Source organism: Strix uralensis, chromosome 9, assembly GCF_047716275.1.
Source record: "Strix uralensis isolate ZFMK-TIS-50842 chromosome 9, bStrUra1, whole genome shotgun sequence".
NCBI classification, from domain to species: Eukaryota; Metazoa; Chordata; class Aves; order Strigiformes; family Strigidae; genus Strix; species Strix uralensis.
The window spans coordinates 15,183,366-15,200,022 of record NC_133980.1 but is presented as its reverse complement, the minus strand read 5'-3'; the positions used below and the strand labels follow the sequence as shown (position 1 = coordinate 15,200,022).

General features: G+C 40.8%; 1 protein-coding gene across 5 annotated transcripts; it reads left to right on the top strand.

Annotated features, from left to right (window-relative positions):
• The first annotated feature begins 16 nt into the window (after window positions 1–16).
• PPP1R2 (protein phosphatase 1 regulatory inhibitor subunit 2) lies at window positions 17–15,104 on the top strand. Of its 5 annotated transcripts, none has more exons than XR_012629990.1 (8): window positions 17–205; window positions 4,848–4,955; window positions 5,428–5,508; window positions 5,812–5,915; window positions 7,136–7,315; window positions 8,541–8,749; window positions 10,290–10,340; window positions 11,667–15,104. XR_012629990.1 is itself a non-coding variant. In XM_074877498.1 (7 exons), the coding sequence occupies exons 1-6, from the start codon at window positions 48–50 to the stop codon at window positions 10,292–10,294; spliced, it is 636 nt and encodes a 211-aa protein (XP_074733599.1). In that variant the 5' UTR covers window positions 17–47; the 3' UTR covers window positions 10,295–10,340; window positions 11,667–15,104. The 5 variants fall into 5 exon arrangements, 3 of the variants coding, with proteins under 3 accessions (XP_074733599.1, XP_074733598.1, XP_074733597.1); XR_012629989.1 differs by having other exon boundaries at window positions 8,526–8,749; XM_074877498.1 differs by lacking the exon at window positions 8,541–8,749.
• Window positions 15,105–16,657: the final 1,553 nt, after the last annotated feature.

Sequence of the window (16,657 nt, the reverse complement as noted above, 5' to 3'; positions counted from 1 at the left end):
GGCGGCGGCGGAGGCCGGAAGCGAGGAGGCGGGCGGGCGGCGCGGCCATGGAGGCGCCCTCGGTGCCGGCCGCCTCGACGTCGGGCGCGGCGGGGCGCGGGCCCATCAAGGGCATCCTGAAGAAGGGTGGTGGCAAGCTGTCGGTGGGGGGAGCGGCCCCCGGGGTGCGGCGGGCCAGCCCGGCCCGCGACGAGGACGAGCACGGGTGAGGGCCAGGCCGAGGCGGGGCGCCGGTGGTGGTGAGGCGGCGGGTCCCAGCAGGGGCCTCCCCTCCGGCCCCGCGGCCTCCAGCCGTCCCGCTCCCCGGGGTCTCGGTGGAGCGGGGCCTGCCCGGCGGCGTCTCCCGCTGGGGGCTGCTGGGCTCTCCCGTTCTGAGGGATGGGGTAAGGGGGAGGGTAGCGCTGGGCTGGTGGGTCCTTCCCGTCGGCTTCCCGGGCGGCGGCGGCCCGGGAGCCGGTGGGCTCAGGCCGTGGAAGCACTCGGCTGAGGCTGGAGGAGCGCTTGGGGCAGGGTCTGTGCGGAGAGGGGGGATGCCGGGGCTGTGCGCCCGGGGGGAGAAGGTGCGGGGACCGGGGGAACTGTAGTCGTGACTTTTCCCAGGAGCGCAGCTGAAAGAGCTGATGCGATTCTTTGCTGTCTATGAAATACTAGCAGAAGCAGTGTTATCTTTAAATGCTCGCTCAGAAAGACCAACGGGAAGGTTTTACAGTTGCTATGAGGATAGTTTGCAGTTCGGCAAGTACGCTTTGCCAGAGGAGATTTATTCTCAGTCTTCTCAAAGGTAGCTCATTTCTCTGTAACCAGAAGCCTGTTGCTGGGGAGGGGACCTTTCCTGGGTTGAAAGTAAGATGTATTCTTGGTTGTGCAAGATTCATCTGTAAAGATCTTACACTTGAGAATATGCCTTGGCCATGTGGTTTGTGTTTTGAATGACAAGAAAATCTTGGTTTAATTGGAACATGCTGAGTTAGTCCAAATATGCAAGAAGTGTTTTTTAGCCAGCCAGCAGCTGTCCTTGACCAGTAAGAATTCTTGCACTTTTTCAGATGTTGGCATCCACTACGCACTGCCTAACGTTGTTGTGAAACTCCCATCGCACTGTGGTGACCAGGGTTTGACCTGAACTCTACGTTTATAAACTGCTTTTGATGGTTTTCTTCATTTAGGACCGCACTCAGTGCAAAGAGAGAAATAATGATAAAATGGACATGTAGTTATTTTTTTATGTTATGGTAATATTCCTTTCCTCTTTGCCTAGTTAAGTCATGATTACAGTCTGAAGTCAGCAAGGTAAGAATGAGAAGTTTTTGGGTTTCAGTGTTGCCTGTGCTAGGTGCTCCTGCTTTCCAGGGAAGGATCTTTGTAACTGAAGGAATGAGATGATGTTCTTGAAGGAGGTGAATGTAAGTAGCAACGTGCTACACAAATGTTGTGATTTTTTTTTTTTCCTGTTCTTTAGTTTTACTATAATGTAGCACAAGGTGTTTACTACCACATCAGACATAAAGTAAATCTGGCTGGTGGTAGCCTCTATTTAATTTTCTGCAGTCTTTTTTGTACCGTCTTGAAGAATGGTCAGAAAATAGAGTACAAACTGATGAGCTGAGTATTTGGTGTATTGGTTACAGTACTCAGTAACTTCTTGCAAAGCAGTTAAGTGGGCAGGAGTCCAGCTTCTGTTTCCTGTTTACCAATAAAGTCAATTAGATTAATTCTGAAATTCCCTTGGAAGTTAAAGGGTATTGGCTGAACCTGGCAGGCGGCATTAGAAGATTTCCTGGAAAGATCAGTATAGGGTATTTAAAGCTGGTTTGTGCGCAGGTATTATTTTTGGTCGGCAATGCTTCATTAAATCAGTGTTACTTCCGACTTCAGCAAAATAATTTTGTACTTAAAAGGATGATAAATAGTACAGCTGTGATTTTCCTTGAAGATTAAAAATTAGTGTATAAATTCAGGTATCTGTTTTCTTTGTGCACCTCTGTCAGCCTCTCTGCTTATCTCTAGTATTGAAATTCAGGTCTGAATACCTTTAAAAATAGCTGCAGATGAAAGAGCTCATTGTGTCAGCTGTCATCTTCTAAAGCACCATGTTCAGTAGAGTTCTTGTGTATTTGCATCATTGTTGACCTTGCAGTATTGTTAGTGATGGTAAAATTCTTTGAAAAACTTCCTTAATGAAAATATGGTGCAAGAGGGAAGCCTGTGAAATTGGGACACCGCTGGAACTGCCTCCTAAGAGCTGAGATCATGGTTTAATTGTAGATCTGTTCTTGGTGTTCCTGGTGTACAGTACTTCTTGCGTTAAGGCTCTGTCTGGTAAGAGCCTGTGAGTGATCTGATGTTTTACAAAGTAACTATGTAAGTGTGTGTGTGTGCAAGCACCTGTGTTGGAATGGGCAAGAGAAGAGCCTGCTGTGGTAGGAGGGAGTGAAGTGTGAGAGGTGTTGCTTTGAGTAATACTGCTCCAGAAACTTCTTGCCTGTCAAGGTGTGGTGTCAAAGTAAGTGATTATGTATATTTAAAGATGTGAGAGAATACAAATGAGCACTTCTGAAATTTTTCAAACCTGATTTTCCTAAGGAAGATTAGATTTCCTATTTCTCTATCTGAAGGGGCGTCAGGATGGTCCGAAGCTCCATCATTAGTGTTATGCTGCTCAGGCACGCCTGAGCATGCTAAATTGGAGACAGTCAAGGGAGGTGTGGGTTCTTAGAGCACTTAGTCACTCTCCTGTGACGGCTTTTTACATGGAGGGGTGAAATGACATGTTTGTCTGTTTGCCACTAATGATAACTTTTTTCCTAGCTGAATTTTAAATTGTGTTTTGGGAGGTGTTCCACAGCCAAGGCCTTTAGTGTTGGAATCTGAGTTTAAAGAAATGCTTGCGGAAAACGAAACCACTAAAAGCTTCCTCAGTCTTGTATTTATAAGTTACTGAATGGCTAGCTGTAGGCTGTCTGATTTCAAGAGTGGTATATGCCAAAGAGATTCTTCTAAAGTTGCCAATATTATTATTAGGTATTGAGTTGTGAGCCCAAGCAATAAACCTTGATGTGCTCTGGGCAAGTGTGGTGAACACAAAGCATGTGATGGGAGTTTCTCCCATCTGTCATATTTCTTCTTCAGCGAGGCCGTGTCTCTTGACAGGGGCTGTGTACCATTGTCCTGCTGCTATGGCCAGTAAAAATTCTCATGCGCTCACTACGTAACTGTATGATCATCTTATTGTAGTTATAGATGAACTTTAAGCAGGTGTTTATCTGATGTTTAACTGGTGATTTTTGACTCCTAAATAGATAGGTTGGAATAACTGGCATTCCTAGACTAGAGCTCTTGCTTTGTCATCATTGAAGCTCATGATTCTCCGGCCTGCCAGAGCAGGCAATCTGACTCACGTGTTGTCCGCTTAGGTTGCAATCCTTGTGTTGCAGTTCAAACAAAATGATTAAATAGATCCGAAGCCTCAAACGTGAGAGTTTGGCATTGGTTGCTATATGCTAAGGGGATTAAGCTCACTTAATTTGTATTTGCTTCTGGAGTATGTCTGTGGCATGTAGGATTCAGCATCTATTTATTTATACCTTCAGTGTTTTCCCCATTGCATTATGCAGTGCTCTCCGTAAATGTGTAGTTTGTGCTTGGAATTTTGCTTTATCAGTTTTGTTTTACAGATAGCATTCTGCTCAACAGCAGTTGCATTACTGAGATTGAACATATTTTTCAAATTTGTTATAGGAACTGTCTGTGTTTAAATAAAAGTAGGTAAGTTAAAGTCTTCTAGCCAACTGTCCGTGTCCGTTCTGTCCCTGTCCCCATTGCCCCCTCCCCCAACCCCCAAACAGAAAAAAACAACAAAGCCCTGTAACATCTGCTTCTGTAAATAATGATTTGCAACAGAAATATGTTAATGCATAAGGTAATATTAAATAGTGGAGTTATGTTAATATTCTGAAGTTAAATTTCTTGGTTTAGTTTAAGACCACCTGGTATGAAGCTTGCAATAACCTTTTTAGAGAAAATGTGGAACCTGGTAGTGTTTGTTGATTAAACATTTCTGTGGGTTTTAGATCAGTGGAGGGGTGACTTCCTCCGGCCACAAGGTGGTTGCTTTCTTTGTGGCTTACATATTTTGTTAGCCCGGGTGGACTTTTGTTTCTGCAAATGTACATAAAATGGTACATTCTCTGATTAATTGAGGAAATTGTAAATAATGTAACATCACTGCTGCCTGTGTAAAATGTGAAACTCCCTCAGCTTAATTACAGAAGTGAATCAGTTCTGTTTTATGATTCCAATTTAAGATGACAAAAGCAGTATTAATAACCAGCTTGTTCAGTGCTGTTTATTTCACTGCAGGAAGTTATTTGTTGGTTGGTATTGTTTATGTAACGGTTTTGCTAATAACCATAGCAGCTCACCAGGCAGAGGTGAGGTGGAAGTTACTTGTTTTTGTTGAAGTGGTGGGAGTTGTAGTAAGAGGAAGAATGATTTGACAGCAATTTGTAACAAGAGCAGACGGTTAATGGGACAGTGATTGAACAAGACTGGTAGTCTCTTGAGGGAGATATATGTATGTATAAGAATACATTAAAGATCACTGAGTTCATTTAGCTATTGTGATTTGTTAGGGAAATTAAGTTGCACTGATAATTTGTCATGACTTCAAGTATGTATAGAACAGTATTTAATAGCCATACTTTGAACACGCGTGTATGTCCTAACAATATTCTTTGTGCTTAGTATGTAGTGGAGGTCAAAACACATTCTAAACATTTGTTCTGTGGCCAAACAGAACTAATTGGGTTTAGAATATAAGGAAATTTAACTTTGTTTTCTTATTTCAGTAAAAAATCCCAGAAGTGGGATGAAATGAACATCATAGCTACGTACCACCCAGCAGGCAAAGATTATGGCTTGATGAAAATAGATGAGCCAAGTACTCCTTATCACAGGTAGGCTTGCTAAACTGCTGCCCTAAGTGATGCCAGGTGGCATAGTAGTTCTACAGAAAAATTGACTTTTTGGATGATATAGTATTATTATAGCTGATTGCCTGACAGACTGTGCAGCCCTACCGGATATATGCTACTCATTCAGATTTACAAAGCTTCTAAATAAAGGCTTATAGTGATCAAGGAGAACTGTCAAAAAGGACAAAGTCAGTTTTTAGAAGGTTTATGTCTGTCAGGCTTTAGGCTTTGAATGGAATAAATAAGTCTGACTTGTATTGATTTAAATTTTTTTTTTTCAGTTAACATCTGTGTACTAGAACGTAGTTGTCATATCAATATATGTTAGATTCGGAAAAGTTTTGAAGTATTAAAGGAGTCTTTTACTTGAGTGTTGTAGGGTTTTGACTGTGTTATCAAGCAAATTTTAAGCAGCAAATTATTGATAAAGACTACTTTTTGTTTGCCCTTCAAGCATGGTAGGAGAAGATGATGAGGATGCAGTGAGTGATTCAGAATCAAATGAGCCCTTAAAAGCAGATGTGTTGAGTAAAAAGTAAGTATTATCTTAACATTTAGTCAATTTTCTATGACAATTTTTTCTTTCCTGGAGTAGTTTTTCTTTATGGAAAGGTGGTGTTGGTTTCTTCAGAAGTCAAACTTTTGCTATTGTCAAATTAAGTAGTTTTTGGTATTTGATAGTGCCACTGGTACTTTAAACCTCTTGCAGGTTGTTAGCACACATAAATACGTCAGAAATAATGAACAAAGCAGTTCGCATGAGTGTTTTGAAACTTCATGGATTTTAAACAGTGAAAAACTTGCTGTTTCAGCATTTTGTGTTGCATTATTTATGTAGACTGGCAGCTGCAGCTGAAGGTAAAGGACCCAAGATTTTAGCAAAGCAAGAGGAAAGCAGTGAGGAGGAGGAAGAGGATGAGGAATTAACACCTGAAGAACGAGGTAGGCATGAGTTGTTTTCTTTGTTTTGTTTTTCCTACAAATAGTTTCAGATTTTCAGCAAGAAATATTCGTGAAGAAAAAGTGCTATCAGAAAATGTTGTGATTTTAAAATGGAGATAAATAGTCTTTGAAGGGTAAGTAAAAGACTGGACAAATGTGCTGTTTGTTTCTAATCCAAACTGTTCAGGATCTATATATAAACAGGAATTTTTATTACTGGCTGTCCCCTTGTATACAAGCTTAAGGTGTGGGAATTTCTCTTAAGAAAATTATTCTCAAATAAGGTCTTTGGTTTTGGGGTGAGGGAGTAATTCTTAATCTGAACATATTTCAGGTAGACTTAACAATTCAATGAGTACTGCTGCAATTAAGATGCTGCTAGTTGCTTGCAAACATACAGATGATATTTCTGTCGTTTTTCAAAGCAACTGGTAGATGGATCCAGCATGAAATCTACACTTATTCTGAAGCAAACTGCATCTTCAAAAGATGTTATTTTGTGTTAGCTTGGGCCAGAACTTTTTGAGTCAAACAATAATGCTTCTAAGGTTTCAGGCTTGTGTTATCTAGCTGTTGTCTCTTATCTTTCCTGGCTCCCACTTTGAGTGTGTAACCTTACTATTCTAAAGGGGGAAAAAAAACAGTGTTGGGGCTGCCAATAAACAAAGTTTAATTATAACGTGTTACTGCTAGACCCGCTAATGTTTAATATATGGAGCAAAGTTAGGCTTCAGGCCATGGGGAAAGTGGAAAATATTTTCTTCTACATGTGGTAAATATATCTCTCATAACTGGCCTTTGGTAGCTAGCCAGGAGTCAAGTCGGACATCTGCAAAAGTTCATCTCCTATCCCACCAGAACATTTCAGTTTGTCCTTAAGTTTACTTAGAAACAAGGCTTGTGAAACTTTAGAATTTCGTATGCTGTTACTAGATCTTCTCTTTGTTCAGACTTGTTCTTACTTTGCTTCCTTTCAAAAGTGCTTCAGCCATTCCAGTCCATTAATTACTAGCCTTTTTGTAAGTCAGACTCATTTAAAAGAAAACTCTACTGCTTGAAGAAAATAATTTTAATTCAGTGATTGCTTGATCATGTAATCAATGTACTTTCAAGGTAGGAATAAATTTGACCTAGGAAGTAGTTAGTGCCTCTCTGAAGAGGAAATGTTGATTATTTTTTTTAAAGGGAAGAAATAAATATTTGCATTTGTTTGTCCACAGAGAAAAAGAAACAGTTTGAAATGAAGAGAAAAATGCACTACAATGAAGGACGGAACATCAAACTGGCGAGACAGCTCATTGCAAAAGAACTGCATGGTGAAGAAGAGGATGATGATGAGGATGAAGAGATGCATGATGCTGCAGATGTAGAAACAATGAATACAGAAGCTACCGAACATGGTGAGCTACTGATTAATCAAAAAGCATGTTTAAGTACTGGTGGCCCTTTGAGCTGTTGGGAGTGTGAGAATGAATAGAAAGGGTACAGTATGTCTGTAACACTCAGTGTGCAGTACTGCATGCTGGCTTGATAGGTAGAGTTGTAGCATGGTACCAAAACCATCGGTATTGCTAAATAGCATGTGGGCTTTTGTTCTGACATTACAGAAAAGCAAACACCTCTGCTTCATAGTATTTCCCCAGCATAACTGACTCTTCATGGTGAAGTTGCCAGCATCCCTTTTAAAGGAAGAATTGTCTTGTACAGAACACTGGAAGCTGCCTGGCCTTATGTTGGGGTTCAGTTATTCTGCTCCCAAACCAACCTGTAGTCAGCAATGGGAACCTAGTGTGAATGCTTCCTCCCTGTTGAGAGGAGTGTATCTAACTTCCTAAGGAAGAACTTCTGCCTGTCTTACTGTAATGTAGAACTGCTGTTAGGACTTCAGTACACACTTGTCCTTAAGCAGTAATGTTTATTTCTGTAGTAATGGGAAAAGGACCTCAGCATTGCTTTTAGTGCAGTTACTGGAAGAAAGTCTGGGACTTTTACCTGGGAGCTGTTTCTGAAACTTGCTTCAGGGCTGTCTCTTGATAGGAAACTCATACAACTATAGAGGGTGACACCTTCTCTTTCATCTTTAAGCTTTTCTCTGGGTGAAAAGGGTAGACTGTATAATAAAAGTCTTTGATTTTTGTGGTGGCCTTCTGGTGAATAATTACAGCTGTTCACTACCCACCTCTGTGTGTAACAGCACTTCGAACAAGTTTTTGGCATTAAAAAAAATTAGACATCTGTTGTTCATGAGACTAGTGGCAATGAAGCCTGTAAGCCTCGTTCATCTGTTGCCTGACAAAGCTGTGAGATGTTAGTACAGTCTGCAGACTTGGGAAGATGCTGCATGGGTTTAACTTGGTTCACATTTGCTTCTCAAACCATGTGAACTAGAAATTCTAAAATGACTTTAAATTCCACACAATAAAAAGGTGATTTGCAAAGTTGTGTATTTTAAGTTCTGCGGATTGCACATTTTAGTCCCATTATTTATTACAGGAGGACTAATGCCTTCATAATTTCTCTGAAAGGGTCATTTGGTATGTGTCTGAGACCCATCAATGGACTGACTTTATCCAGTAACTTAACATATGCCTTATAATGGCTATTTACTAGAACTTCACTCTCCAGGGGAAAGGAGGGCTCCAATAGGCAACCTTATGACCTTTCTCCATGGCTTGAAGCTGCCATCTCTCTGCACTCTGCTGTAAAACAGAGGCAACTCCGCTCCCCAGCTGCATTCGCCAGTGGAAAGAAGGCACACCTTTGCAGCATTTTTCCATCTCTAGTGTTGAAGTCCATTCCACCTTGCCTCATAACCAGCTTCAGAGCCACAACTGGTAATTATCAATTTTAGACTGCTCATGGCCAATAGATTCCATAAACATAACTGCCAGTTTATCAATCCATCAACTAACTGGTTCACCTCCACACCACGACATACTGAAATACTTTCCATTAACTTGATGTAGTTCTGAATTCTTCACTTTTTGTTTTGTATCATTCTGCTTAAACCTTGATGTTTCATTATCTCTTAATTTCTCTATCAACTGTTGTAGCTTTTGGTCTCTCTACTTGATCAGTTCTTCTGAGGTTAAGTACTCATCTCCCTTTTATAGCAGCTGGTGGATTGAATGCCCTCAGACTGGTCAAGTGTGATTCTTTGTGGCAGTGTTGGTCAAAGGATGATGGAAAATGGACAAAACTGTTAATAAACCTGTCTTCTGCCATTGCCCACGTTTTAAGAAATTCCTACATTGAGACGATGAATGTTCAGCAACATAGCTGTGTTAAAGTAATGTCAAAGTTTTACTGAAGTAACTTTTTGAGATGACATCTCTCGATCACTCTCTCATCTGTATTCTGAGGGCACAGAAGAATCTCCTTATTCATAAATGTTAATTAAACAGATATTAGGGCTACAGAATGTTTCTCAGCTGGTTTTAACACTCGCCACTCAAGTGTTTTCCTAGTCTGTGCTTTTGGTCATGCTATGCTTTTGGTCCTATTAAGCAATTGGGTATTTAAAACAGTATTTCAATTTGGTTGTTTCCTTCACAGAAGTGGATCAAAATACTATTAATATTCTTATTAATGAGAGTCCCCCGTTAAGACTGTAAGAGTGTGGAAAGATTATTCATCTGGATAGCTTTCAAAGAGCTCTTCAACTTCAAATCATTGTTTTTTAAAGTGCTTTCTTAGAGAGCAGAAAAAGAGGGGTTTCTTAGTGTATTGGGTGATGTAGGAGCTGATTTCTGTGATGGCTTATTTTGGCTTCACTCTGTTAAACTGACTTAACAGCTCTGATGCTTGCTTTTAACTGCAGAGGAAATAGCTGTCTGCGTGTTATATTGTAGCTACATTTTGATAATTTCTTCCATTCAACTTCAGTTCTTCTGAAGTTACAGAGTTCATCTGGTGATGTGGCTGCCCCTCACCTATTATGTCTGAGACAGTAAATTTATGTAAGTGAGAGCTGGCATGCAGTGTCTTTTTATTTCAGAGGAATAACATGATTTCTGTAGTACTGATCATCATTCTGGGTAAAGATGTGACATAAGAGACATTTATTAGTGGTCTGTTTTGAGTCTAGGGCTCCACTGGCTCCTGGGTAGTTTTTCAGGCAATTTGAGACCTTCTTCTCACTTGTAATTTTTTTGTCCATGAAGATCCCTTCAAAGCTCTGTGATTTTTCTTATCCAATGTTCCTTTCTACCCTCTAATCATGTCTGGTTTGTATTTGAGCAAAACTAACGGTACTATTCTAATCTCTACGCTCTCCTTTTGAAGAAGGGGCTAAAGTCTTAGGACAGGTTTTTAAGGCGGCTTCGGTCAGATACCACCAGGTCTGCTAATATAAGTTGCACTTCTTGGTTACAGACTGAGATTTCTTGCTGATTGAAGTGAAGATGGCCAGTCCAGTCAGTAATGGTGAGAACTGTTTGTGTATTTTTGCCCCTGTCTTCATTGTGGGCTACCAAGTATTTTAAATGGATGGGTCATTTATTTCTTGCCCCAAATAGCTGTATCTTTTCGCATGCATATGGATTCTAGCAGCCAAGGGTTTTGGTGGAAAAGAAAGTTCAAGTTGTAATATTCTGCATCAGGATTGCTTATTTCAGGTTCTCTGGAATTTCTCTGGTTACTCCCTATTTATGACTTCACGAATGACATAAATGCCAGCAAAAGTGACCTTTGTTCCTCTCCATAAACACTTTTCCTTTAGAAATTATCTTTGAAATCACTGAAGGCAAGATTCCTGATGTAGGTAGATTTTAAGCATGATGATTTCAGTGCAGACCTGTCTTCTGCTACACAAAAGTATCAGCTACAAGGGTGTGATCTATAGCGGTTTAATTGACAAGCAGTAAAACTATTATTCTCTCCTTATGGTTCATTTGGCATTCATTGCTGTCATAACCCTGCTCAGAGGCTGCTCATCAGTTTAGCTGTCAGATGACTGGGTGTGCCCTCCTGGCCTTTGATAGATCCAGAATACACCGTGTTTTCTTAGCCACGCTGAGCGTCACCCTAAGGATGACTTCAGTGAGAAGGCTGGGAGCATACTTGGTTCTGCTTGTTAGCTATGCTGTTCACTTGTTAAACTGCACTTGTTACCAAGTCTAACTCATGCCCAAGCCTAACTGGCCTTTTTTAAAGATTATTATCGTCTGGACATGGTTTTCTTTGATCTTTGCTTTATGCCACTGAATCTTCAGGTGCATATATATATATATAGTGGGCTTTTTATATGAAAAGCACTACAGAGAAGGAGCTTTCTCTATAATTTATTACTGTTCTTTGGCTCAAAACCATGAGTTTAATGACTTCCTGAAAAACACAACAGACTGTGCTCCTTCATTTATAAGCTTGTTTTGTTTTAAAGTGTCTCATCTGGAATTGAAATTTGACCTGAAAAGTACTGTGCTTGCTTGTGTTTCAGGAATCTTGTATGTTAGTTCTGCAAATTGAGCTCTCAACTCTTGGGTTAAATCCTCACAGTTCCGGGGGTGGTCAGCATTCAGTCCTCGGTATGCTGAACAGTGGTGTTAGCCATTTCTTCAGCACGTAAGGGTGAAATAACTATTTCAGAAGTTTCTGCACTCTCAAACTAAAAGCCTGTATGTTGCTGAGATGGCTTGGCAAACGTTACCTTTGGAGAAGCAAAGATGATTTCAGGAGGATACTTGTGTGTGTTTTGAAAATATTCAATGAGTGTGAAGAATTATGTATTTTTTTGTAATCTTTCTCGTGCAGCACATGCTACTCGTGACCAGCTGGGAAGTAGAGTACACCGTATAGAAGAAATCTGTCCAGAACTGTAACTGCTTGTCAAAGACACAAATATAAACATCGCTTCATGATTTTTGCAATTAAGGCTCTTAAATATTGAGAAGCATATCAGTTACAATGTTGTATTGCCAAGAATGTTAATTTTAGACTTGTCCATTAGGCAGAAAAACCTGTCTAATTGATTATTCTTGTGCCTAGTATTTCATGGAGAATACTGCTTCATAATCTGTTCAACCAGAATGGCATTCCCTGTATGTATAACGCTGATGATCTTGCGTAACGTACTGTTACTCTTCATGCTTTGAAACAGAAGCTTTTGGTTTTTTCACTATTTATTTGACAGTGTTCTAGGTGTGGTATCTCCTATGGAAAGGTTTGGGATTCAAGGGCCAAACGGTACAGCATATATCTGATTGACATGCAAGCTATTTATCAATGTGTTAAGCAGTTTAAAAAGGGATTATTTAAGTCTTACAACTTTTTTTGTAAAATGTTGACCTGTTAATCTAGATTTCAGTACATTATGACCTGTACTTTCAGAGTCTTTACAAGAAGAGCTGTATTATTTAAGAGTGGTGTTTGGAATCAGTTATTTCTGACTAAGGCAGTACGAACGCCTGGTGGAGGGAATGTTTTTACACTGGAAATTGCTAACTTGAACTTTGCATTTAACTGTCATTATCTCATCCATTGGGACTGGATGTTTTATGAAGCTCTCTTTGGCTTATCATGAGAACATGGCAGTTCCTTCCAACTTTTCTCTTAAAATCACATCCACTGTCACTCTTCTGGCTCTTGTTTCAAACTTTTGGTCCTTTCCAGTTGCGTGAAGAGTGCTTGTGCTACTAGCACCTGAGGAAAAACACCCAACTATGAGCAAATCCACATCAGGACTGTGAAGACGAGCTGAGTTTAAGCTCTGGCTGTTCTTTATATAACTGCTGATGATCTCCTACTTATTTGGGGTTGGTGGCCTGCATACTGAAAACCACTGGTCTAAATCTTCCTGTATCCGTTGCAACTTACAGCAGCTGCTTTTGTATAATGAAGGCTGTTTGGAAGAACAGAAGGGAAACTGCCTAATTCGAATACTTGTTTACAGTGTGGTTGTATAAGCCCCTGTAAAGAGGGATTCTGAACCTCCAAACTGCTGTAAACAACTTCTTGCTTGGTAGAATTTGACTGGTGAATGTTCCAGTATTCAGAGTAGTTCCTGGGTTTTATTACACAAATGAAGTATACAGTTAAGCTTTAGCTTGGTTATGGAATACAGTGTATAATCTTAATTTTGATCTGAATTTGATATGTTGCAAAAATCCATATAGTTATATGGATCTATTTTAAAAATGTCTTTTTGTCCACTGTATATGTGAAGTTTGAATAAAGGAATGAAAGTTATTTTACAGTTATATGCATTCTCAAGTGTGAGCTTTCATGAAATCCAGAGAGATTGAGAGTGAATAAGGCAATAGGATGCTGTCCTTGGAAAGATTTATACAGGAATAATTCATTAGAATGGATGCATTGCCAAAGATACCTGTGAGTTGTGCTAACTGGATGTTGCAGTGTGCCTTTCCCAACTATCTCCTCTCCTTAGTAGGCAACTGGGTTGTCAGTTGTGGGATATTTACTCTTCTAAGAGCCTGAATCAGGATTAATGCATCTTTTCACAAGAAAGAGTTGATTCAGTCTAATGTGGTGATGCTAATTTTTCAATATGGAGAATGCTATTCTTGTATCAAACATGGTCACTTCTAGAGAATAAACAGGGGCAGAGTAAGCGTTTAGATATTCTGACTCCTAAAGTCACTTACTGTAGCTTTAAATTTGCCTCCCAAGAATAGGATTTCAAACCTTAAGGTTTGCACCCTTTATATACCAGCTTACAGTGTTCAGACTGTTGGAATGTCTGCACCGACCTGTATTTCCAGCTGATGGCCTGGCCTGCCCCAGGAGGGCAGCTCAGTCCCGCTGAGAGCGGCAGCACTCACCAAAGCCCTGTTACTTGCACACTGGAGCACAACTGGGCCAAGATGTGACCAATGTGTATGGGTAATGCGGACCTCTTCTGTGATGCTGTAAAACAGATTCCTTAAGACAAAGTACACGTGGATACTTTGTACCTGCAATTAAGGCAGAATCCATTAGAAGCAGCTCTTGGATGAGCTGATGTCCTGCCCTCCTTCCCCCCACACTTTCTGTGTCCAAGACCTCATTTTCATTTTGGTGCTCAAGCGGGGGGTACTTTGTACCCTACAATGCCTGCAAAGCATTTCGTTTAAAAAACAAAAAAACTTTGCTAACTTCCAGTAAAGACCTTTCCTGCCCTGGCTTCCACAATCCCAGATGAAATGGGTAATGTAGCTTTGAGGGAGGTACTGTATCTGTAAACACATGAAGATGGTTTTAAGTGAACCTCAGAATGTATAGTAGGTCCCTTCATCAGTCAGATGCTTTTGAACTGTCTGGGTGATCTCCCTTTTTCGGTGCCACCAAGCCCCCAAGTTTTAGTTAGATGCCATTTTGGAACTTGTACTGGTTTTAGTTATGGGTTTTATTAAAGGCTTTGTTCTCCTCTTCATTCTCTTCAGTGCTAGTGAAAATTCTGTTTGTGCTTCTTCATCTTGCTTTCCTGGAGTGCAGCCCGATGTACCTGACACTGCTTTTAATGGAAAGGCTGGTTTACTTGATTTTATCCAGGCTTACGCCTTCACATATGTTAAAAGCTAAACCAGGCAAGTTTACTTTGCAGTAAATACTGATATTCTATATGGCTTTTTTTTGCAAAAGGGTGTCTGATTTCCTTCCATTCTGGAAATATCAATTATAGTTCCCTGCTGAATGGGGACAAGAGAAGAAATGCCTTTTATCTTTTTACATTTGATGGACTTAGCTTGCACACACGTCTTAATCTTGGGGTGCATATGGTAAAGGCTCATTCGTACAGTAAAGAGTTGTGTAAAGAGGAAACAAAAGACATGCAGTCCTTACTAATGTGGACATTGAGCTCCACAGCATCATCATTGTGAAGCTTCTTGCACAGGTTTAAGTCCTCAAGCTGCATCCTGTTTAGAGAAAATATTTTCAATATGCTTCCAATAGGAAGATCACTTGCAAATAAGAGCCTTAACTTGGTCTTTAAAGTTGGGTTTTTTTTTTTCTGTCCTTCAAGTTTCTTTCACACTGAGTTGTACACAGTTCATGGAAACTGCAAATATTTTTCCACAGCTTGCTTTCTTGTGTTAAACTTGTATATCTTACCAGAACTCTTTGTTTCTGTAACATGCTTTTTGTGGTGTTTATTATGATACCACCTCACAAATGTAATTATTGTTTGAAACCGGTGTTAAGTGTCACAACATAAATAAAACCATTGTTGTCATTACTGCCTTATGGCACTAATACTAGATGTATTGGTTTGACTTCTTGGAGTTTTTTAGAAGAAACTGGCAGCTACTGTGAACTTTGTAGGTGTGTTCATAGGTGAATACTTAACCCAATATTGCAATTTCCTCATCACTGCAAACGAGGAAGTACTCTTTAGTGTAACTTTGATAGACAGCAGTTTGTACATGTTTTCAGATTTTGTAGCCTCATGGTCAGCACTGAGTAATCACTCACTAGCATTGAGTAATGGAAAATGACTAACACCAGCTACTCCTTAGGAAGTAAAACTATATTCCAAATAAAAAGAGTTGGGCTCTCTTTCCAATTACACACTTTAGTTTAAAAGTAGATTTCACACCATAAATGCAGCTTAAGTGATACAAACATTTCTTAACTTGCTGTTTTTTCTCTGTGGGTTGATAGATGCACTTGACTCATTAACCAAACTAATGGTAGTTTGGTTAGTTTTGGTGAGGGACAGCTCACAAAAATATACTATCGTTGCATCTGCATGACTTGTAGTTTGGGTCTTAAAAAAACTCCTACAACCTAAACCACAAGTGACTGAACCAAAAAAACCTTCCCTTTGCTTCTGTGAAAGGACACCTTAACCGAGGGAGGGACAGTAAGGCTACAGCAAGTATTCATCTTCTTGGAAGGAAAAGAAGTTTTATATTCCCCTCTATCCTTCCATGTTGACTGTTTCTCTTTGTGAGACCAAAAGGAAGTCAGGGGAGAGAGAACAGCCAGGATAAGGGAAAGGGATAAAAAAAAGAGAGGTGATGCTTGGTGCAGGTGCTGGGGCATGGAGAGGGCGTTAGGACTGCAGGGGGGGAGCAGGCTCCCTGGGAACAGGTATGGCAGCTCCTCAAACTGCTGGAGGAGCCAAGAGTGAGCGTCATGCACTCATGTCAGCTTCCCAGCACAGCATCCCTGTAACTGCATGGCAGCCTGTGCCTTGGTGTGACATTGCTTCATCTTTCCTAAGTTTAACTTGAAGAGAATAGTAGCTTGCACTCCTCTGTCACTACCTCAGGATGACAGGGGATGGCAGATGCTCCTTTGCCTCTGTCGTTTTTACATCTGGGAACACTAAGTGCCAAACTTATCAGGAGAAAACAGAGAAAGAGCTGTAAGGGGGCAGAAACAAAGTGGGACAGGACTAACACAATCCTTTTCACTCTGTGAGACAGCCCTCTTGCTGTCTGAAAAGCCTTACAGAAGTATGCTCAGGCAAATGTGCCGTACAAAACCCAACCATGTACACTTGATATTCTTCATACTGAAAAAAAACTGCTGTTCGCGTTTCTCCTTCAAAGAGAACTGACCGTCCCCATCTAACACAAATCTAGTTATTTCCAAAATCTAGAACTGAAACACGCTGCAGACCAGCCGGAGCTCGAACTTCACGGTGGCTCAAAGTTGCTGTCGCCCCCTCAGCAGGCGACATCGGCTCCCCGCGGGCGGCGGCTGGTGTGACCTCGCACCGCAGCGACCGCCCCGCTTCCTGCGACACGGCAGGAGGCGGCCCCCGCCCAGCGCGGCCCCCGCCCGCCTCTGCCGTGTCG

Coding starts and splice junctions, on each gene's coding strand:
- PPP1R2 (XM_074877496.1), top strand. CDS start 48: ATGGAGGCGCCCTCGGTGCCGGCCGCCTCGACGTCGGGCGCGGCGGGG. Junction 5,509..5,811: donor GCAGATGTGTTGAGTAAAAA/GTAAGTATTATC, acceptor TTATTTATGTAG/ACTGGCAGCTGCAGCTGAAG. Junction 7,316..9,028: donor TACAGAAGCTACCGAACATG/GTGAGCTACTGA, acceptor TCCCTTTTATAG/CAGCTGGTGGATTGAATGCC.